Source organism: Cyanistes caeruleus, chromosome 12 (assembly GCF_971803275.1).
Source record: "Cyanistes caeruleus chromosome 12, bCyaCae1.hap1.1, whole genome shotgun sequence".
Taxonomy (NCBI): domain Eukaryota; kingdom Metazoa; phylum Chordata; class Aves; order Passeriformes; family Paridae; genus Cyanistes; species Cyanistes caeruleus.
This window is the reverse complement of record NC_141712.1, coordinates 17288666-17311706: the sequence shown is the minus strand read 5'-3', so window position 1 is coordinate 17311706 and position 23041 is coordinate 17288666. Positions and strand designations below refer to the sequence as shown.

Genomic DNA, 23041 nt, shown 5'->3' with positions numbered 1-23041 from the left:
AATACAAAACTCATGTAACCCCAGCTTTCAGAACATTGTCATTATTTTACCATCATCCTCTTCTTTTGCATCAGGGCTGGGAACAAAAACAGGCTCGGATGGCCAGCAGTCATCCTGTCCCCAGTGGACCATTTCCTTTGTCTGGGTGTTAAATTTTGCAATCTAAATGGTTGTGACAAGAAAAGAAAAATGTCAGAGACCCTGACAGTGGCTTTTTTCAAAGGTACTACATGAACAGATTCCTGGCAGAGGGAACCAATTCTAAGAGTTAAGGCAGGTATCATCACAATAAAAAACACCTGGAAAATGTTAAATTTTGGAGTCACATTTTATGGCTGCATAATCACACAATGTTCTTTTAATTTCATTTCATTAGATTATAAATGCACCTTTCATTTACGGGTGTTTATTCTCAAATGCTAACAGGTCACAAGAGACCCTTCACTGTAAGTAAGACCCCTCACTGCAGAGAGTCCAAGATATAGAATATTTAAGAGACTTGTTCTAATTCACTGAGATTCAGTAGTAAAGCCGAAAACAGGATTTAAACTTGCCACTTTCTAATCCTGTGAGTTCTTTTTCCTTTTATTGCTACTTCCATATTCCTCACGGCCTTCTATTGCAGTAGGGTACATATGCCAGAAGAAAGGATGTTCCTAGTGATGTGTAAAGATTAAACCAGTGAGGCAGATACTGGTGTTTACTGAAGGAACAGAGTGTGGGTTTTCATCCCACTGAGTGGCCAAACCAATGGCCAGAGGGGATGCCTGGCATTTTCAGTTCAATTCCATTAAGGCTTTTTCTCTACCCATAGAGGTGAAGTTCTATTCTTTTCCATTTTGATACTTGGCCAAAAAATACGTTTATATAAAAGTGAAACTATTCAAATTACTTGAGAGAATTAGAAAGAATTCTGTCTTCTAGCCAAGATGACAGCACTTTCACTGACAGACTTTACCTAAGGATTAGGTTGTTGTGTTTGCATTCATTAAACTGCACCTGATGTGAAAAAGATCCTCCTACGAGCTTTTTTTTATTATCTTTGAGTCAAACAGAGATTATCTAAACTGTAAATCATGAACTTGCAGATTTGTTTGAGTTATTGTCAGATGTGCTGCAATAAATTTTCTTGCATCATGCAGAAATCCAGCTTTATTTTTTAATGAGTTGTGGTAATTTTATGCAAGGACCAACAGTGACTTCAGTTTGTGGTGCCTTGTAGTCACAGAACAAGAACTGTAGAGAGTGAATTTGTCATAATACTTGTACATTTAAATCTAAATACTTTTTATTTTAATCTATTTGTACTTCAGGCTGTCTCCTGGCATCATATTATATTAAAATATTAAATATATACACGTGAATAATACTTCTTTTTCCTGCTCTCTCCTTTGTTGTTCCTGGCACATCACAGGAAGTTCAGCCCAATTTAGCAGAAAAGTGAGGGTCTCTGTAACTATTCAAAATACTTTCACAAAATATAAAGCTGGAGTAAGAAGCCTGAGCTTATGAATACTTTATGAGGGAAATGGTACAATATGAACTTATCCTTATAAGAATTTAGGAATTCCATGTTTCTTTGCATGTGAATGACCCACCAATGGGAAAAGACTGACTTTGTAAATGTTAATTATACCTTTGTAGGAACTGGACTCCACTGGACTTTTGTGGCAAAGACATATTTGTATTTTTTGCCATTATAGTCATAGTTGATGCGAGGCAGTTCTATCCCTGCATAAAATAAAGTTCAAGACTTAGGAACAAGACAAGGGAAAACCTCAAAAGTACATCTATATAGAAGCACCAATCTTCAGGAAGGTTTGCCCTGTAAAAAACCTTGAACCTACGTAATAAAGGTGTTGTATAGACTTGGAATGTCTGAATTTCTAAGAATCTGGAGGTGGGTATTAACATAAGTAAGGTAGGACTGTTAGTTCAAAAGGCAACAATTTTTCATTCTTAGGGATTCATTAGACTGGAATTTATGAGGTTTTTTCTGGTTTGGGCTTTTTTTCTTTATAAATACATAACGTGAACAACTGGGATAGAATTGGAGGCTATCATTGTGAGAAATTACTTTCACCTTAGGTAATTATGTATTTACATATTCCTGTTATTATCCCCAGATAAAAGGTTAAAAATCCTCTTTCAAAGGCAATCTTTATAAAATGCAGCTAAACTTGAAGTACTACTTATAACAGACTTATTTAACTAAAATTACACTTTTAACAAGTGGATTTGCAAGCCATATTAATAGCTGCAAGATTGGACTTGGAATCCTGTATTAATACAAAACTGATGTAGCATCAGATATTTAAAGTATGTGTCTCACCTTCACATAGTATTTCAGGTTGGCAATAGATGTTTCCATCTTTCTCCTTTACAGCAGTTGCAGTAGAGGGAAGTGTGACTAAATTAGAATCCAGTACAGCATCCTGAAAGAGACAAATGCTGGAAAAGTCATGGATCTCTAAAAATATGCTTCTAAGTTAGATTTTTCATCAGGTTTGATATTAATATTAATGATTTGGGGATTAAACAAATAAGCTTCAAGAAGATCCTTCTTATGGCATTTTAGATTCTGAGGTGTTTTCATTAGAAATCTTGTTGCACTCAGAGTATTTTAATATAACATAGAATAATTATTTTAAGTCACACTGAGTTCTTAGAAATGTTTAGATACACATGGCTGTGGTCCAGAAGTACCGTAAATTTGAGAATTTAATAAATGAAGATGGGTTTCAAGGAACAGCATGTCAAATTATCACTGAAAGTCACCAAGGTTAGGTTTTTGCACCTGCTAAAAATCAAGTGCAAAAATAGGTGTAATATACTCTGTAAAATCCTACTGCTGAATTCTTAAGATTACAGAACATCTGGTGTGATCCTACACATCCTTTGTCATTGTTGCAGAGCTGTTTTTGAGACAAGAACAGAGTAGCAAGGTTCTAGGATGTAGAAAGAAAAAGTAATATCCATTCCAAAGGTATCAGGCAGAAACTTGCCCAAGTTGCTGGGCAGTATAAAATCTTCCCTGCAAAAAGTGATGTAAAGTGATGCTTTAAATTAAACTGAAAGATAAAATCTCTTCTCTTCTTGCTATATATCCCACTGAAATGGAAATCTTCTAGTTTTAATTGAACCGTTGCAACAGCTGGGAGCATGCGTGTATTGTACATGGGCTTCCAGATTGTGCAAAACCTCGTGCATGCCCTTGCAGTTAAAATCCAGGTGGGTATATCTGCTTCTAATTGTTTGATGGCATTTAACAAATAATCTCATTGGGAAGAAAATGACATGTTCTTCACAGCCCTGTTCTTCAGAGTGGATGGTGTCAGAACCAGGATCCCCACAACCATGTCCAACTGCCCACTGGACATACAAAACCCAAACCTCCTGCACACTTTGGGTATCACAGAATCAGAAATTTACACATAAGGGCTGGCAACTAATAATACACCCATTATTCACACTGAGGTATTTTAAATTACTGATCAAAGAGCAGGTTAAAAAGTAATTTTCTTTTTACCTTGTCATACTGCAGAGGAACCACAAATCTTCTGCAGGTTGGTATGGAGGTAAGTTTGGTGCACTCTTCAAAGTCTTTACCCAGGTTTTTTAAATAAAACATATCATACAAGCTATTGTCTTTATAGGCAATAATATCAAAAATTATGTGGCCATCCTCTTCATAAGCATTTATATGGTGAAAAAACACCAGAGCATCGGTGTAGAACTTGGTGGATACTTCTTTTTTAGTCTTCCTGTCTATAAAGTGAAACCAAGTCTGAAAGAGAGAAAACATTATGTAAAACCATTCAGATTCAGAGAATAGTTATTTAGAAAATTGTTTTCTAACAGTAACCATCAGCATTCGAATCACTGTCTATTTGTGCTAAAAGATATTAAGAACTCAGGATTTGCTGCTAGGAGACAAGGGGTTCCAACCTGAAGAAAACACAGCAGCCAAATGAGTGTGGAACAGCTTGAAGCTCACTTTACTGTTGCAAATTACTATTTGGTATAGGATGAGGATTGGAGTTTTCCAAAAAAACCTGGAAGATGCCCTGCTCTCTTTTTAAGTGAAATAAATCTGCCTTGGTTGAGAGTTTCTGTGATGCTGGTGCCCTATACATCAGCAAGTCACATGTTTTTATGCCCAGAGCATGTGGAAAGAAGAGCCTCAGAAAACAGTTTTTCCCTCAGTTTCCACAGTGAAAAACTCTTCTTTTGTTCAGTGCAGACTTTTCCACTAGTCTGGCTCTCCAGCACGTGCAATGCATCTGGAGCAGATCTCACCCACCACAGACAGAATTTTGTTTGGACCAGGAGCAACTGGATCTGTCTCAGATGCTAGGGCAGATTGGAATTTCTGTGCTAGCACACAGTATTTCTAGCAATGCCAAACTATCTCTCTCACGAGCATCAGCATCAGATGTTTATTGAGAAATAAATACATTGAGAAATTTCAGGATATGGGAGACAGTATGCTGAAACACACAGCTTCTAAAAAAACCGTGCAATGTGAAAGTCAAGGTCTGAAAAAGAAAGGGTGACTACAGAAATAAATGAACCAGATGAAAAACAGAGTAGTGTGGAAGAGGTGACTGGCCTGCCTGACTCCATTGCTCAGCAGCAGGAAAAGTACCTTATCATCCTTACTAAAGGCAAGGCAGGAAGCCCAGCTCACACCTCGGATGTAAGCAGTTGCCATTTTGAGAATATCCAGTCTGAAGGGCTGCTCTATGAAGATAATGTAATTCTCTGTGATTCCAAAGCTGTGGTAGTAGCTGGGGTGGAGCAGAGAGCGAGAAGGGATGGAGCAAACCACTTCCAGGTGCTTGAAACAAGATTTCTTCTTTTCTTGTTCTGAAGATAAATGATAAAAATTAATATCATATTTCTAATAAATTTCATTCCAAACTTGTGCTTGGATTTCTCCCAGGCAGGGAAGAACTGGTTCCTCTCAGTTTTATTTGAGTTTTCCTGTTAAGAAAGTGTTAACTTTATAATTAACATAGAACTTTGTATGCAGGAAGCAACACAGTGAGATCACACTGCTGGATCCATTCAGGCATAGCCCCCTTGTCTTGGGATTTGATTCCACTGATTACTGTCTTCAGAAGTTCCAGCATGGAGGGGAAATATGTTTAATTAAATAAGCAGCTTTAAAAAGGGGTTCAAATGCCCCTGTATTTTTTAACTTCTAAGGAGCTGTTTCCAAATTTGAGCCCCAGCTAGAAATTGCCAACTGGTCTTTCAGCTGTGGGAGGCCTCTTGATTGTTCAGGAGGGGACAGGAAACAAAATAGCAGCTGATTTTCAACAACACACACCAAAAAAGACAGAAAATGAGCGAGGGGTCTGCTCTGTGAATAATGGACAGCATTTCAGCAAGGGCCAGTATTGGCCAGGTTAGAGAGGAATTAACTCTATATTAGGTTTTATTTGGTATCATGCTTCCCCATAATCATAGTATCAGCATTTCAAGAGAATTTTCACTTACAAAGAAATTAAAATTTACAACTTCAAATTATATGTACTGCCCTATAGACAAAATTGTTTAAGAGTCTTCATTTAAAAGTAAAGTTCTTCCTACTGAAACACCCTGTTTACACAGCACTCAAGAAAAGCCTTTGTAACAGCACACGCCCAGACAGGCTAAGCAGTTAATATGAAGTTCACAATAAGTTGAAATTAAGAAAATGAACATCATTGGTTACTAGAACAGCTGTATCACCACCCTTGCACTTTGAAAAAAAGAAATTGCTAACAAGTTTCTATAAAATACCAATAACAGATATATTTTACCTGGTACAGAGGAAGGAATCTTAAATAGAAGGTATTTTGTCTTCCCTTTATCAACTATTGAAGTGCCCATGTTGAGAATATTTCCAGCACTGTCATAGTGTGGGTGAGAAGTTGCCAAATTTACAGCTACATATTTGTTGTAGTCAACCTGGAGAATGATACAATAAGAGATTTGAGAGATGTGTAAGAGAATGAAAATTGATCTCAGTTAACACCACAAAACCACCAGATTTTTAGCCCTGGCAGCCTTACACTGGCACCCCATTTGCAAATGATTTTGAAATTTAAATAATTAAACCAAATTACTTGTGTAGGTATACAAATTATTTCCTTATTCAAGGCTAAAACAAGTTACAGAATCTGAATTAGAGCCACCTCTCAATTGAAATCACATAACATCAGGGTGGATTAGCCAAGCAAGTTATTCTGCAAATTCACATTTCACCCTGAAAGCACCTTATTTAACAGCGCTATCTGGCAATCTGTGGGAGAAAAAAACCTTCTATTTTATCTAAAGTCTGGAAATTGTACTCAAGCTGTAGTGTGGGCTAGAAAAAAAACCACCTTGTATATATTTCAATATCTCAAGTTCTCATTTTAATAATTAAATAATATCTTACATAAGGTCCTTGAAAAGTAGTCATATAACTGACCTACTGATTTTTAAATTATGTAAATAATTTTATAACTACAGATACATAATAATGGCAATCATCCAAAATAATCATGTAACTGTGCTATTATTCCTGCAACCTTCCCAGATTATGTACAAGTGAAATCGCTCAAATCCCAGTTTTTCCCAAACTGATCAGGATTTAAATTTGAACTCAGGAGTTCTCAAAGGATATCTTTTGATATCTTCACTATTTCACTTTACCATGATTTCAAAAGTAAGACAACAGTAGAAGAAAAGTATTTTGTATCCTGTTGTACATGTTAAAGGATCCTTATGAGTCAGTCTGAAATTTTTTCATCAGCAGACAAGGAATCAGAGTGACAGATGGTGGTTTGTACCTTCTCCAGTGTCTCCAGAGTCTGTGGATTAATTTTCCTGATGAAGTTAGTCTCGCCAGTAGCATAAAAATCATCCCCAGCTTTCATGATGTTGATCAGACAGTTGTCTGTGAACTCAGGAATGGTGTGAGACAAATAGGAGAATGCCCTGTCCAGAGGGAAATTCCATTAGAGCCAAGGAGCTGGAGCTGCCTTTCCCCCACATGGAGCACAAGTGACCCTGCCATGCCACAGACCTGGGGCTGCCTCTCCTTGCTGTGCCACTCCTGGCAGCTCCCTGGAAAGGGTGGGAAACAGAGGAGATGCCCTTGGCCTGACTGAGGTTAAGGACATGCAAGTAACTGGTTTTGCACGCACAAATGGGCATCCAGGCCCATTCCCGCTGTCAGCTCAAGGACATGCACTGTTTTATCAGGATGGGCTAATTACACACTCTCCTGTGCCTATCTTGGGAAATGCTGGTACTTAAATGCTGGTAGGTTTTTCAGTGTGTGCCTTCATAAAATAGATGGATTCATACACTCCTCAATGTAGTATTTTTGATCCCAGTCTTATTCCATATCACAACTATGATTTCAAAGAAGATTGAACTTCACATAGGCTTGACAGTTTTCTTTATCAGTATGTGATTTCATCATAGTCACTAGAAGCTGATACAAAGTTGCTATATCCCTTTTGAACTTAAAATGTCAGACTTTATTGCTATTGGAAGAGGGAAAAAAATCTCATTTCAGGGGAACAACTTACAACATACCAGCTCTTTTGCAATAACTGTCTGTGTATGTGTCCTTACCAAATATCAGGTTTGAGGTCACTGGAGGTAGTTCAGTGACAAGAAGGAGAGAAGGGTGACTTTTTTGCCCTTGTTAGTGAATTTCTAAAGCAAGTTTTACAAAACCAAGGATAATACGATGGCTTACACCTCACATTTCTGTTAACCATCTTTAGTCAAAAAGTTTTTCTGTTTTTTTTGTAGTTACTGATGCTTCTCTGTTTGGTTTTTTTTTCTGTTGAGTAGACTTTGTATTAATACCCTCCCCATCTCTAAATCTTCCTTGCTGCTTCCCCCTTACAGAATATCAAAATGTTTCACTAACACTGGAGAAAGAAAATGTTTGTTTTTTGTATAATTTACTTGTGTTACTGAATAAAACAGCAAGTAATGGCGATAAATGAATTTAAAATATTTGCCTTAGGCTAATCCATAGGTAGTACATATCTCTTAGCCTTTTCAATATTCAGCAATTGTAAATTTACAGATCAGCTATTGTATTTGCACATATAGGTAAACAGAAAGATATCTGTGCTGAAGAGAGAAGTAGATAGAAGAATCTTTTTGGGAAAAGTATTACTTACTTGGCAAATATGTTTTTGCATGGATCTGGATAAGCCATAGTCCCAAACTCAGACACCACTATTCTGTTTGCTTCTATATTGCAGTTGTACGTGTCACTTCGGAGATATTTACTTCTGTAGTAAACTTCACCTGAGGAAGAACAAACAGGTTTCAGTCACATTTTATACCTGCACCAACAAAAAATTAGCACAGGTAGAGCCAGAGTTTCTCAAGTGGCTGTCCTTTAGCCAACAATAATTTGGAATGAAACCAACAATGTCCTCAACTCCTTGTTTTAAAGGCTTTATGGCTGCTGATATTGGTAACAATTTGTCAAGATTCCCTGATTTGCACTACTAATACTGGGGAACTTCTGAGGGAAAGGAGGGCTTTGGATAAACTGTTCCAGAAAATAAAACAATGTGTGCAAAAATTGTTAATTATACAGTCCATTTATGTGTGGTGAAAAATCTCCTGTATTGGCAAAATTTAGTTACGGGTGTAACAGACTGCTTGAAGGAATCAGTTTGATGAAGAGTTTAATGAATCACTATACTTGAACTGAGCTCTGTTTGCTTTAGGTAAGTAAGGTATACTGGCAATTTAAAAGACACTGATTATTTCTTTATAGGTTATTTTGTTAAGGATGTAGAGCTGGACAGGCTAGAGATCCTGCAATAACATTAAATGCTTCCAATCACAGAAAGAGGAACTAAGAAGTAAACACAAGGATTAGAGGATAACAAGAGTAAATCCCACTTGTTTTAATAGATGTATATTTTTTGCCACAAGAATCCAGGTGTAAACCTTACTGTCTCCCACTGTGAAACAGCTCAATGGGTGAAAAATGTTTTAACTGAAAAAAAAATAAATTAAATTGTTTGAGGTAGATAGCTGCCTGTTTTTCCTCCATAAGGATGACAAGCAGGAGGAGGGACTGTAGGGTGTCAAATATACTGAGGTTTGACATGTGAAGTGACACAGTGGCCCAGTTTCCCACAGTGTCACAGCTCCCTCCTAGCAGCTGTTATAGCTGCAGCCAAATCCCTGAAGGGGAATGCTGGTGCTCTCTGAAGCTGGCCTGTGCATCCACAGCAGGACAGCCTCTGGGCACTGCAGAACTTGTGGCTGCTCTGCTCCAAACAGCAGAGGCTTTCTTGCTCCGGCTGGAAGGCAAAGGCTGCCCTGCAGCGACCTGCCCCGAGCTGGGTTTTGTGGTTTGTGCTGTGCTGGGGTGACAGCAGCACTGAAATCTGGCACTGCAGAAGAAAGGACAATGCAACATCTCCCTGCAAACAGCCCTGCAGATGCTCCAGCTGCTGCTGGGAAGGGTGAGGTGTGAGGGGCTCTGTGGGGAGACCTCCTACCAGCAGCTCCCCCTCACACACCACTCTGCAGACAAAACCCACAGCTCCAACCCAGCTCAGAGCAGAATTAGCAATGTGAGGCACCAAAGTGTGGGTTGTTGAGTTCCTTTCAATCCAATGTGCAACAACTTACCATTTTTAAATGTAAAGCTGTGCAGCAGAGCCAGGCCATCAAACCAGTGGTTGTACTTGCTGTCCCCTATCGTGTGCATCCCTGGGCCATTTCGGAGCAGTATCCCTTGCAACCAAGTGGGCAGCTGCCCTACAAACAGAAAGGAGTTATTAGTATCTATTCATTTAGGCAAGGAGGATGTTCCAAGACAGTTTTCCCAAAAGCTGAGGCTTCATGTAGTCAGACAGACTGTAGGTGTGTTAGATTTGCAGCACCATATAATTATATTGGAGTCTGGGTTAACTAAAATTTTCCCTACTCAAAAATGTGGCACTAGTGACATTCTGCATGACTATTGCTATCAAAAATTACTATAAGAAAATGAGATTGATGGAATGTAATTTGTTGTTATCAGGAAGCAAATAAAATTGGACCTTTCCTTCCTGCATTCATATTTTACAGTGATACAATTAAACCCTTCTACTTGTGCCATAAAAAACTTGAGCTTATCAGAAATAAACATATTTTATAGGTTATATGACTAGCATTGGCTTTCAGCACATCAGCTTAGACTTCAGGCTAAATTAATTCCACTAAAAATTTCATTCATTAAATTACACCACATAATATAGTGTCATTTGGGAAGTGCTTTTGTGACAGTAGTCATAATGTAGTGTTTTGTACACAAATAAAGTATAGGAATATTTTACTGAAAATGTATAAGTGCTGTTGAGATTTGAATCATAAATGTTCCTCATCAAGTCCCTGCAAGAAAAGCATCACCTACCACTTGACTCACTGAATAACAACAATTAAAGAATGTCAATAGGTTTAACGAGAATAGGTTTAAAGAGATGAATAAAGGCATACCAGATATTAAATAAAAAGCTTGACTTGCTTCTTTGTGCATATGACTCCTGAGGGAACATTTAGGATCACATACAGCTTCTCCACACAATTCCTGCACTGGGAATTGCATAAAGAGCTCTTCAGAACTTACATTTCTCCTTATCATTTAGTTTGTGACCCCACAACGATTATGCTGACACACTTTTCTTGTTAAAACCCCTTTACAACAGCTAGAAATGTCCTCCTATGGACATTAAAAATTAACTCATTCCAACCCCTGCCATGGGCAGGTCCACTAGACCAGGTTGCTTAAAATCCAATCTAACCTGGCTCAGAGCAATTCCAGAGATGAGGAGCCATCATTAGGGCACAATTCCATTAGGGTTACAGCTCTGGAATACATGAGGTACATAAAAAATTGTTGACACAATGGATGAACTTTCATCACGGTCATCATTATTATTGTTGTTGTTATTTTCTAGAATAGCCTGAAAAACTAAACCTTACTTCCCTTTCTGACACAAGAAACTCCAAAGCAATAACTATAGTATATTTTTATATATGATAATTTTGCTGGGAAAAAAGATTCTTTTAAAGCACTGTGGACTTAATTCAGTTTCTGAAATTTCTGGTGCAATTCTACACATTTTCAGTATGAAAAACAAGGAGCAAAGAGTCATCTAGTGAGGTTTTCAGATAATTAATTTTGGTGGGAATTAAGCATGTCTGTAAATCACACAATCAGCATCCAAAAGTGCTTATGTAGCTTTAAAAATGTGGACCTTATTTTTTTCTGAAATGTGTGAGGACACACTGGTGACACAGTGAAGTTCCCAAATATTTGGACATTTATTAGCTATGGTAACACAAAATCTCAGAAAATCCCATGGCTGTAGGAGAGCATGAGTTAAATTGCAGCTGATATTAGGAGTGTGATAGGTATTTACAGTGTACATATTGAGTAGCAAGGAAACAAAATACTGGCAGAGCTCAGGACTACCAAAATATTTTAAGGGGTCATGGTTGTCTTTTATTTTCTTTAGCAATGAAGGAATGTTTTGAATGTATGATTTTACTTTCTGAAATACCCAGTCTTTGTTCAAATAAACCATTCCATAATAAAGGAATAATTTCAGGTCTGATAAGTTGTTTGCAAATAACTTCAAATGTTTTGATAACAAGTTGTTATCTTGAGAAAAAAAATTGAAAGGCATCAACCCATAAAAGCATAAAATAATTCAAAGGCATTAAAACAAAGCACTTTGTCTGACTTGATGCAAAGTCTTTTCCAATTCAACCACCAAACTGAACAGCAACATAGCCCTGCAAGTTTTGTAATCTCTTTAAGTTTTGTACTTGGGAATGGTAGATTCCTACCATTTATTGGACTACATATCACAAACAACACTGCCCAGATTTACTAAGTAGGGGATCCCAGCAACAAATCTCTCCTGTACTGTAGGAGAAAAAGTCTTCTGTAAAGTGAAAGCAATCGGGAAAAATAATAGGTTGGTCGAGTGTCATCCCTAGCCCTGAGAGCCACTTTAAACTGTCAGGCCGAAGGATACACCGCAGCTTCTCCTGGATTATCTTCCAAAGCTTCTTTCTATCGCTGTGGCAGCCTGTAGTGGAGTTAGCTGGTTAGGAGTGCTGCTGGTGGAGAGCCCCGCTTTGGGAGCCCGGCTTTGGGAGCCCGGCTTTAGGAGTCCCGGTTTGGGAGCCCGGCTTTGGGAGCCCGGCTTTGGGAGCCCCGCTTTGGGAGTCCCGCTTTGGGAGCCCCGCTTTGGGAGCCCCGCTTTGAGAGTCCCGCTTTGGGAGCCCGGCTTTGGGAGCCCCGCTTTGGGAGCCCCGCTTTGAGAGTCCCGCTTTGGGAGCCCCGCTTTGGGAGCCCCGCTTTGAGAGTCCCGCTTTGGGAGTCCCGCTTTGGGAGCCCGGCTTTGGGAGCCCCGCTTTGGGAGCCCGGCTTTGGGAGCCCTGGTTTGAGAGTCCCGCTTTGGGAGCCCGGCTTTGGGAGCCCCGCTTTGGGAGCCCGGCTTTGGGAGCCCCGCTTTGGGAGCCCCGGGAGAGCAGAGGGCAGGGCAGGTTTACAGAGAGGAGAAAACCGAAAGTGTGAGCAGAGCCATGGGGGAGGGGGTGTCCGAGAGGAAATCTCTCCCTCACCACCAACTCCAGTGAGTCCTGTTCAAACAGACTTTCGAAAAGCACACAGAAATGCTCATGGAGTGAGAGAAGTCCCCCGCTAGGGTCACATATATTATCTGAGACCAGTCCTTTAAACAAAATTCCCTCGCGCCTCTCTCAGTTTCCCTTTCCAGCGCTGCCTCGGGTCAAGAAGTGTCGCAGCTTTTACCGATGGGAAAACACCGAAATAGCGGCTCGTTTTACAACAGGTTTTCTTTCACTTACCCTGCACCTCAGCTTTGACGGGCTCTGGGTGCTCCTCCTTGTTCCTGCCATAGAGCGTTTCCATCTCCGAGGAAAGCCCCGCTGGCTGCGCTCTGCCCCGGCCGCTCCTGCAGCCGCCCTTGTCCCCCCCGCTCTGGGCTGAGAGCGGCTCTCCCCTGTTACATATAAAGATAAGGTCAAAGTGCAGCGAGAGCTGGTGGCCGCTGGCTTATAGATTGACTATTTATAATAGCTGATCTTTAATCCCTAGCGCATACACGCTAATTCTTGCACATTCGTATTAAAATTAACTCTTTCACTGGCTCGAAAGGGAAGTAAATACGTCAGTTCTGCTTGCTCCATATGAACCTGGCAGAGGCAGGCAGGAGCACCCAGGGGACAGCTGGAGTGGCTGAAATGTCACCTGCAGCTTTCCAGGTAAATGTTAGACACTGATAAGGATGCTTGTCCCATTTGGCAGGTAGGGAGAGGAAAAGAAAAGAAATCTCTGCTCACTGTTCTGGATTTGGCACTTTGGGAGTGACAAGCACATCAAAGCAGGGGATCATCCTTTTCTTTCCATTCTGTGATTTTAAACTGGGCTGTTCTGCAGATTAACAAATTATCACCACTGAATAGTCATCTGCTGTATTTCTTTATGTACCAGAGTCAACTGAGTGGCACGTCTTTGAACTGAATATCTTTTCATTCTACCATATTCTCCCATATGTTACCCAAATCCACCTATGAAAGTATGGCAGGATTCATTAAAACTAAGGCAGGTTTTTAACTTCATGCTTTTGTTTCTAGATAAGGTACTTAACTGAGTTCAATGTTGTTAATTTTAAAATCCTCTGGAAAAAGAATTATTTCAATATAAAGCATGTGATTGCAGAGTAAATCTTAGGCTCCATTGACCATGAAGGATAAAGAAAATCTTTGCACAATTATATATTATGCAATTTCATATGGGGTTACCCTAAAATCCGATTTTTTCAGCTGAATCACCATTGTTCACAAAATGTTTAACATCACTTCTGACGACTGACTGATCTCTTAGAACTACAACAATTATTTTATTCAAAACATAATTTGTGCTACAGACTCTTCTGACATATTTATTATACATTGTTCCACTTCTTCAAACCTCCTGTCTGTTTGATGTCTGGTCTTCACTCCGGGAGATCATCAGGACAGCGTGCCTTGGTCTCTTTTTGGAAAGCACTGACAGAAGCAGATGATAACAAAATAAAAAGCCAGATTAGAAGTGAAAATATAAGGTCTTTGTTTGAATTATTAGTATTAATAAACAGCAGGATTGAACCAGAAGGCTGTAGCAGATGCAGGGGATCAAAATCCACATATATATGGAAATACATACACATAGACATGCATATCCACTGTATCCATGTGTGTACTTGCATATATGTGAGAGTGTGTGTGTGTGTGTGCATTGAGATGTTGATTCGCTTTATACACAAAGCCAAGCAAGAGATTTTTCAGCAATGTTAGGGACTGAAAAGAATCTGGCAAAAAACCAAAGCTGCCCAACTCTACTCTCATTAAGCCATGGGGACTTTTTTCTCTCTCCACAATATTCTGTTTTGATTTAATATGTTTGTTTCAGCGTATCCTCATCCATTTATGTGTGCAGCTGTTAATGCTGCAGGTTTAATTATCTGACTTAGGAGTTGTCTAATCTATAGCGATATTAAGATTTCCATAGAGCAAGCAAGCAATAAAAAGATTAATTCAAACCTCTTTTGCCTCCTCCACTCCAAGGGTTCATGTAGGTTAAGGTTCAGCCATGATAAGATAATTTGAAACCTTCTTAAAAGTTGTCTGAATGGAAGAACAAGGAGTTGCAGATATCCAGCAGCTTCTGAAATCAACCTAATTGTGTTTGTTACCTAATTTTAGGAATCTGTAACTGCAAATTTTGTCTCATATGTTGTACAACTTAAATAAAGAAGCTTTGTGAAGTTAGTTTTTCCTGCTTGTCAGTAAAAACTTAATTTGCCAGCAAAATGCTTTTTTTTTTGTTTTCATCACACTAATGACAAATAAGCAGTTTAGTACAGTATGTGGAGATTAATTTTCTTGCCAACTGTGTGATTTGCCCCCTTTTTACATTGAAATGGCAAAATATCAAAGTACTGATTTGCAATTATAATGTGCAATTATCAGCAGTAGAGGATGTGGATTAGGTGATTTTTCTAATTTTATTATTTCATAATGTTACTTCTTGTTGCAAAACACTTCAAATATAAATCTTCCCCCAGTCAAATCTCACATTTCTCTCCACAGTTTCCTCTCTCTATTCACCTCTCCTGACAACATTTTTGAAGTCACCAGCTCCCCACCATGTGCAGATTTGCTTCACTACATTTCCTTCTCTAAACTGTGCTGAAGGCCACAAGCTGTTTCCTCTTGGGCTCTTTCTCAGTTTTGCTTCCCTCCAGTCTCTGCATGCCCTCAGCTTCTCTCCCAGGCTTTAAAAGGGCCATGAAGACATTTTTGGAGGCTGGAGGTTACATTTTGGGTGTAATCTCTGTGGTTAATCAAAACAAAGCCTTCCAAGGCAGCAGAGCTTGTTAACTGCATTTTTAGAAGAGTAATGTAATTGCTGTGTACCTACCTTTGTACTTTTGGTTCACTTAGCAAGAAACAAATTATTGCCTTATAAATCACTGAGAGACCAATATAATTCCTTATCTCTATTGTACTTAATTAATTTTAATCTCAATCTTTTGCTTATAGAAATTGAGTTTTAATTAAAGCCCATTAACAAAGGTCAAATTGACTTGGCATATATGACTTTAAGCTGTGCTAAGAACTTTCAGCTATCAACAGCTATCTGTTACTACCAAATAAAACTCCAATAGTAAAACTGATATGAACTTAGGAGTTGTTCTTGCTGAAATAACACTGATTGCTATCTCACTTTCTAGAAACACAATTTCTTATCTTTGTTAAATACCCTTTTATTGGCATGATGTCATTTCACAAAACTGCCACCAGACTATTTAGAGAAATGTCTCTTGCACTGTCCAGATATAACTGCAAACACAAATTATTTATGTAGTTTGTTCAAATCTAAATAACAATAGTTGCTCTATATTATTCTGACCAGATATTATTTGGGTCAAAACTCTTTTGATCTTATACTGTTTTGCTTATTGTTTGGACAAAAATAACTGGGTTTGTGAGATTTTAATTTCCTTGATAAGATCTTAATTTTGGGGAGGGGGAGATTTTTGTGGGATTTCACAATTTCTTTGATAAACAAAAGTATTGCTTTTTTACAGTCATAGTTTATTACCTATCACAAGAAATATTGAATTGTACATTAGAATAATTATATAATGTAACTTAATATGAAAACTCTTCAAGTGCTGAGGCATGGAATTGTTAGCCTACCCATACTGGGATCCATCAGACTGAACCTGCCCAGTGATCATAATGCCCAAATATTTAAACACTAGGCCTTAAAACAAATAAACAACCACAGTACCCACATCAACTTCCTCGCTGTAAGACTTCTATAACCTTATCTGCACCTTTCAACATCCCTATTTACATGTTTTAATATGTAAATTATACAGTTCAGTCATGTGTTTTCAAGTGGGCAGAATGACAATGGGAAGGTTGTCATTCACTTCCATGACTGAAGCTGTAGAAATGGGATAACAAACGGGTACAAAGACAGAAGTTAATGTTGAGGAACTCTATCCTACTGTACATCTTTGGGGGAACATAAATAAAAACTCAAAAGGACTGCTTTCTAGTTTTAGTAAATGGCAACTGAGTGTAGAGGGCTTAACACAAAAACAGTGTTCTTGAACAGAGAGGCTGCTGGGCCTCCAGTCCTCTCATTATGGGGATTGTGAAGCTGATCTCTTTTGTAAGCTGTTGGATATCTACTGGTAAGAGACATTATCAATGAAAACTTGTAACAGAGCTTTCTTCCCTCTCTGTTTCCATGCCCTGTAAGCTCTGAAATAGCTCATAATTAGCAGAAGAAAAATGTGTAACCAAAATAAATAAAACAAACAAGAGGTGGAAACTGAAACACCTTAGAAGTCTGGCCAATTTTACACTTAGGGAAATCTGGAGAGACTGCAGACAGTGGCTGTAAATGATGGCTGTAAATTCAGATACAAGCAACTTATTTTACCTCTGTGTGTGCTGGGCAAAGTTCAGTCCATTTGTATCTTCCAGTTAATGTTTTACTCAAAGAGGGCACATATAATGCTTCGAACAGTTCTCTAATTAAGATATTAAGGGAATGACAGATCTGAATTGTGCCATTTAGTCAGACATGATCACAAGGACAATGAGATGTCATCAGGTTCTGCTCCTTTCTGTGAGAACTTGGGGCTCCATTTGGCCATTGATAACCACAGCTCAATAAATGTTCTTGTGGGGCCCACTATCCCCGTCTTCCTAACAGTCAAAGTTCTGCTCTGAAAGGTAATAACACAGAGGAAATATCTGGGAAAGAGGCAGGGATTGAGGCATCAGCTCTGGCAGTGAGGGAAGGCCAGCTATGAGCCTAAAGGCAATGCCAGACACTTCCAAGGTGACAGTTCCTATGAGAAGATTGTCAGGGACTTATCCAGGTGACTTATCCAGGTAACCATACACATCCTATAAACAGAAATTATGTTCAAACCAACAGCTCCTGAATGTAATCCTACTCATCTTTATCCTGACCCCATCATGCCAGGCATAACGTCTAATTTAATTATTGCGCTCTGTACAGATAAGAATTGTTTTCCCTGTTTTTATAAACAAGATAACATCAAAATTGCAACTTGGCAGGGATCACTGGTAGGTTCAGTGTGTTGCCTCATGGAAAATTAGACAGTAGAAGCAACAACAAGACCAAACCCTTTTCAGTCAGCAATAACTGGGTCTCACCATCAGGAAAAGCAGCACAGGAGAGCAGCAAGGAAGGAAGTGGGGTTGTGATCCACCTTTTTAAACTAATTGGCAAATGGGCATTTTTAAAGCCAGCTGAAGAGATGGAAGGTGTAGGTGTAGAGTCTGCTCAGGACTCAGTACTTCCTACCTATCAGGGTAACAATGTTCTTCACATTGCAAAAGTTTACATGACACAGTAAAATGGACTACTCATAATCTTGTCTCAAGTTCATGATACCTGAAAATAATCTTTTTTCTACCTCAAAGTCAAAGTAATAGAAATCAGTTTTCCATTTATGTTTATTCAATTAATAGAACACAGAGACGTTTATATTCCTGATAAAAATCTGTGTATCACATTCAGTAATATTCAGGAATGTAAAGAGGGTAAAATCTTCCTCTACAGAGAGTATATTTACTTGTTCTTCCTCAAGGCAAATGAACAACAGCCAAAATGAACAGGGGTGTGATTTATTCCTTCTCTTTGGCAGCTCTTCACTTCCTTAATTCTTCAAATCTAGCACTTTCTGGTCTCTATTATGGATTGTCAAGCTATTCTGCAGTGCTGCAGTTTGAATCACAGGACGTTCTCAGGCTGTCATGACGCAGCTGTGATCTGTGATCTGCACTGGGGTACAGAACAGGACCGCTCCAAAGTCAATGACTTCTGGCATAAGAAAGCTGTTTTTAAAAAAATGTCTTTCTGTTGAGGAAGAATGCAAAAGACATGTTTCCCACAAGAAGGTAAGTTCAAGGAGCACTGTTCACTTGACATCAAGTGAGTTCTCATTTATGAGTGAAAAGGGTTTTCAGAAGTATCTCTCTTCCTGAAGACCCCAGCTGCTAATTTTGATGCTTTAAAAGCAGTATTTTTTTTCATGTAAATGCTTTTCTCAATCTTGTGGTAAACAGAATAAACTGACAGAATGCTTTCCTGCACTAAAGTATAAAAAGTCAACAAACCGCCAAAAAGGGAAATTGTCTTTTTTCCACTCTCCATCTGCTGCAGGCAGCTGAAGAGTAACTTATAGCAACCGTAGATTAGGAAAAAAATGCACATTGCTATAGAAATTGCCAACAGTAGACTCACTTGGAGAGCTTGGCTTTATTTGTAGACATTTCCAAACATTATTTGTTCTTTTTCAGGGTCTATTTCAAAATCCATCAAAGCCAGAGACAAGACTTCCTGTAACTTCAATGCCTTTGGAGCAGATTCACAGGGGAGAGCCTGTGGCACCCTCAGCCCTGGCATTTTTAGTATGTTCATGTAGTCACATTTCCAGTAGCAGAGAAAGAACTGGACAACGCTACCAAAGACATTCATCACAAAAGTGAGCTCCTACTGGAAATGTCTGCATCATCAAGCCAGAACATTTAAGTACAGTCTCCTTCATCATGCCTGTGCTTTCAGAAACAGGCTGTGTTTTTCATATCTAGAAGGACAAAGTGGGAGGGCTGGATGCCAGTTGCTGTGAAGCCTGGCAAGTCACCAGGACTGCCAAGAAAGCAAGGGAGAAGAAGCAGGGAGTCTGGAGAAAGCGTCATGCAAACATACAGTGGCCAACTAACAGAAGAGCAGCTGCCCTCAGCTCTGACTGCTGCAACAGCTTGAATATTAAACACTTAGATTGGGTGTTCCCAAGCTGAAGTTTGTGAAGTTTTGTATGGGGCCTGAAAGGGACTCCTAATTTGCAGACACTCGCAACAGAAGCAGCTGATAATCGTAGTTACAGTCTCATTCAGGAAGGGGATGGGTGTCTGGGCCAATTAGCTAATTAGAATATGGATTGGCCTTCTCCAGAGCTGGGAAATCCAGTCCAAATATTCACATCCATAAGCTGCTCCATAAGCTCTCCCTATTAATCAGTCAGAAATTCATGTGGGATCTGTTCCAAGGGTTCCATAGCTGAACTCTTGATTTACAGGTGTGGTGAGAAGGAAGACATCCAACATACTGTATTTTCTTCTTTCCTCTCATCCCCCACAATTTTCCTACCCATTAAACACTCTCTGGCCAACTTTATCTTGAAAACCCTGATAATAGTCTTGCTTTTTCCAGCAGAACAAAACAGCCATAAACAGGGGGTCCAGAAAGGTCTTGGGATTGAAGTTCAGTCTTGGATGTTGACTAGATGCAGTGCATGCATTTGACTTTGGCAGAAAGCTTTGGAGCTGCACTGGCACTCTGCAGGGATGGGCACTGCCATCAGCCCAGCAGTGCAGTGCAGGAGGCATTTCTGCAGTGCAGGAGGCATTTCTGCAGTGCAGGAATCCAGCGAACACCGCGGAGTCCTCTGTGCCGTGGTAACTGGCTCACTGATCCATGTCTAAATATAAGTGCATGTTCTTTCGGTTTTGGGTTAGTGGTATAAATTAATAATAGTGGCATCAAGCTCAAAGGAGTTAATGCCAAGGACAGGAGGACCACAATAGCTAAAATCCTCATTTGTACTGTGCTTCTACTAAGCTGGTGGCTTTGTAAACCTGATGGATATCTTTTATAAGGAAGTTGCAATGCATTTAGAGATTTCAGCTCCTAAATGTTGCTGGGCTTGCTTCCCAAAGTCCATCAGCAGCCTTTGGAATGTGCAGATAGAGCTCTCAAGTAGTTCTGATGATTAAGGCAATATTTTCATCTTTCCTAAATCATTGGTTTAAGTTATGGCCTTCTCTTGTGCCTCCCAGCAATATAAATACTGTAGCTCCAAATAGTTGAGCAGCTTATATTTCAAGGGATGATGGGAGCACTTCACCTGGTGTGTGGAATTCTAAGCAGACACAACAGCTCAAAATCAAGCTTAATTGGAACAGCTGAGATGAATCTGCACATACATAAACAGGAGGGCAGGATGGATATGATACAATAATTGTAGACATTACATTAGCATCTAAAAGAAGTACGTCAAACAATAATTATTACATATAAAGCAATCCAGACCAATTAAATATATCTAGAGAAGCAGTGTGTTTTCCCATCCCATAACTCCTTTTGTTTCTCATTTTTTTTATTCTCACTGTTGTATCTCTTTGCTGTTGTAAAGACCTCCCAACTTTAATGTTCACACAATGAAGCCTTTGATGTAGGAGCTTTATCTCACTTTTCCATGTGTTCAACAGTAGCATATATCAACCTTATCTTCTCTGTTCATTAGGAAAGCAATAATTTAAATTTTTCTCCTCAAACTGATCTCACAAGGGATGTGACATTTGTACAATAGAGCTCACAAGGGTCATTGCAGGGGCTTAGCATCAGCACAGTACCCCCCAGACGCAATCACAATTATATATTAGAAGTCCTGTTCTGTTCCATGCTCTATTGCTGCTGCTGTGGCAAGCAGCAAAGAAGGAGAAATGCTGATGACATGACAAGGATATCTCAAGCTTTTGAAGAAGGCGTCAAAAAGAGTGGTGCCCTGGAAAGCAAGATGAGTGTGATACACAGCACTGAGCTGAGAATGTGGCTGGGGGTCACAGTTCTGATTTCTCTTGCTGTGTGCTTGGCTGTGGAGGAAGTAACTGATGAAGGAATACTTTGTTCAAAGTACCAGCAAGCTTTCAACCATTCATGCTATGAGTTTATTAGACTCCAGCAAACCTTCACAAGTGCCCAGAGATGGTGTGAGAGAGGAGGAGGGCACCTTATCTTTATTCAAAATGAGGACACTCAAGAGTTCTTGCAAAAACATATTGCTGAGGACCAGGAATGGTGGATAGGACTGATCTCAACCTCCTTGCTGAATGAAACTACTGATGGTAGGTGGTTTTTAAATCATATCTCTAAAATTGTATCAGCTCACAATGCTTTCTTAACATGGTAAAAATGCAGTGCCTTTGTAGATATCTGCTGAAAAGCCTCTGTCTTTTGTTGCTGTATCTTCTGATTTAGATTAAGGTGTTTAATTGCCTGCTTCACTTCCTTGTTGCATGTTACTACCTTTCCTTTGGATCTTGTGGTTGAGTGAACACATGGTGAATGAGACCAGGTTGCTGACCCAGTGAAACAAATGTGCTGCATAAAGTCTCCAGTGGAAGCCAATTCATCCCACCAGGAAGTGCTGCAATGTCTGATGCAAGGGAAATGGTGAAATCTTGAGGCTGGGAGCACAGGTGGAAGTGGCAGTATCTCTTTTCATGATTGTATCAGGTTCAATATAAAATGTAATTGAAAATCCTTGCCCAGACTGAACCATCTCTGCTTCAGTAAGGAGCAGAGCTACAGTCCTGCTCTGCAGGCTCTAATTGTTTTACTGTGGAAAACAAACATTCAGGACACAATTTCTCTGTTCACAGGGTCCATAACTTGGCTGGACACTTCAAACATAAGCTACAGTAAATGGTACAAGGATCAGCCCTCTCCCTTCTCATCCGCATGTGGGTACATACTGAAGAATGCCAAGTATCAGTGGGGTGTGACTGAAAATTGCAGCCAGGAATTTTACTTCATTTGCGAGTTTGGTAAGATACACAGCAGCTGGAACAGTGAAGTGAGAGTGCCATGATCACAATGGGGCATAAGCTGCCTTGTTGCTTTCAAAGTAGCTAGGAAATGAATCTACTGAATGTGAACAAGTAAAAAGCCATATAACCCTGCAGGTTATATGGAGCAGGTGCTCCTTTTGCAGTGTGCTAATGTAAGATCTGATCCATAGAAGGAAGAACACACAGGTCACTGGGAGATGTAGGTGCTCAGCAACTAGATATTTAGGCCCAGGGTTCCAGCACAGGGTTGATAAAATAGAAATGGATCTGAGGGTGAATCTAATGTTTAGCTGTCCACATCCTCAGTGGATATAAGCTGGCTAGGTTAAAACACGGCTGCAAGAATAAACTCCCACAACACCACAGCACCTGAGCTAGGTGGGATGTGTGGCTGCCCTGTAAAAGCACTCATTAATGTGTGCCAAAAAAATTTCCATTTGTAACTGCAGCAAAAATACTGGCAGGCTTCCAGAGGCACCACTCCTTGCAGCCTGGAGTGAGCAAAAGTGAGAGCAAGTTTTTCTTGTTTCTTCTCAGACCCCTCCATCAGGTGAAGTTCAAGGTTTTCCCCAGGTTAAGGAAGCAAACAGGAACCTGTACTTCCTGTGTTCAGACAGAAAATCCACAGACCTTGTGTCCCTCAAATTGTGACTTGGAACAAACAGTTCTGGAGATGAATGATTTCAACATATAGATACGAGGGGAATTTGTGTTCCTCACACTTTGCACAAGAGTACTTTTAACTGCAGCTAGTACTGGGGTC

General features: G+C 39.6%; 2 protein-coding genes across 3 annotated transcripts in view; one reads left to right on the top strand and one right to left on the bottom strand.

Moving 5' to 3' along the window:
• BCO1 (beta-carotene oxygenase 1) overlaps positions 1 to 23041 on the bottom strand; it is a 61839-nt gene that overhangs the window by 3310 nt on the left and 35488 nt on the right. For both annotated transcript variants that reach the window (XM_086847565.1, XM_023934533.2), the window contains exons 2-12: positions 14021 to 14097; positions 12895 to 13049; positions 9661 to 9789; positions 8181 to 8310; positions 6825 to 6972; positions 5811 to 5958; positions 4649 to 4869; positions 3530 to 3787; positions 2333 to 2435; positions 1637 to 1731; positions 51 to 162 (exon numbers count right to left, since the gene is read on the bottom strand). In XM_086847565.1, coding sequence (XP_086703691.1) covers positions 51 to 162; positions 1637 to 1731; positions 2333 to 2435; positions 3530 to 3787; positions 4649 to 4869; positions 5811 to 5958; positions 6825 to 6972; positions 8181 to 8310; positions 9661 to 9789; positions 12895 to 12958 — 1408 coding nt within the window. In that variant the 5' untranslated portion in view covers positions 12959 to 13049; positions 14021 to 14097. The remainder of the gene's footprint in view (positions 1 to 50; positions 163 to 1636; positions 1732 to 2332; positions 2436 to 3529; positions 3788 to 4648; positions 4870 to 5810; positions 5959 to 6824; positions 6973 to 8180; positions 8311 to 9660; positions 9790 to 12894; positions 13050 to 14020; positions 14098 to 23041) is intronic.
• PKD1L3 (polycystin 1 like 3, transient receptor potential channel interacting) overlaps positions 17713 to 23041 on the top strand; it is a 39191-nt gene continuing 33862 nt past the window's right edge. Inside the window, exons 1-2 of the mRNA XM_086848200.1 lie at positions 17713 to 21552; positions 22090 to 22254. Coding sequence (XP_086704326.1) covers positions 21108 to 21552; positions 22090 to 22254 — 610 coding nt within the window. The 5' untranslated portion in view covers positions 17713 to 21107. The remainder of the gene's footprint in view (positions 21553 to 22089; positions 22255 to 23041) is intronic.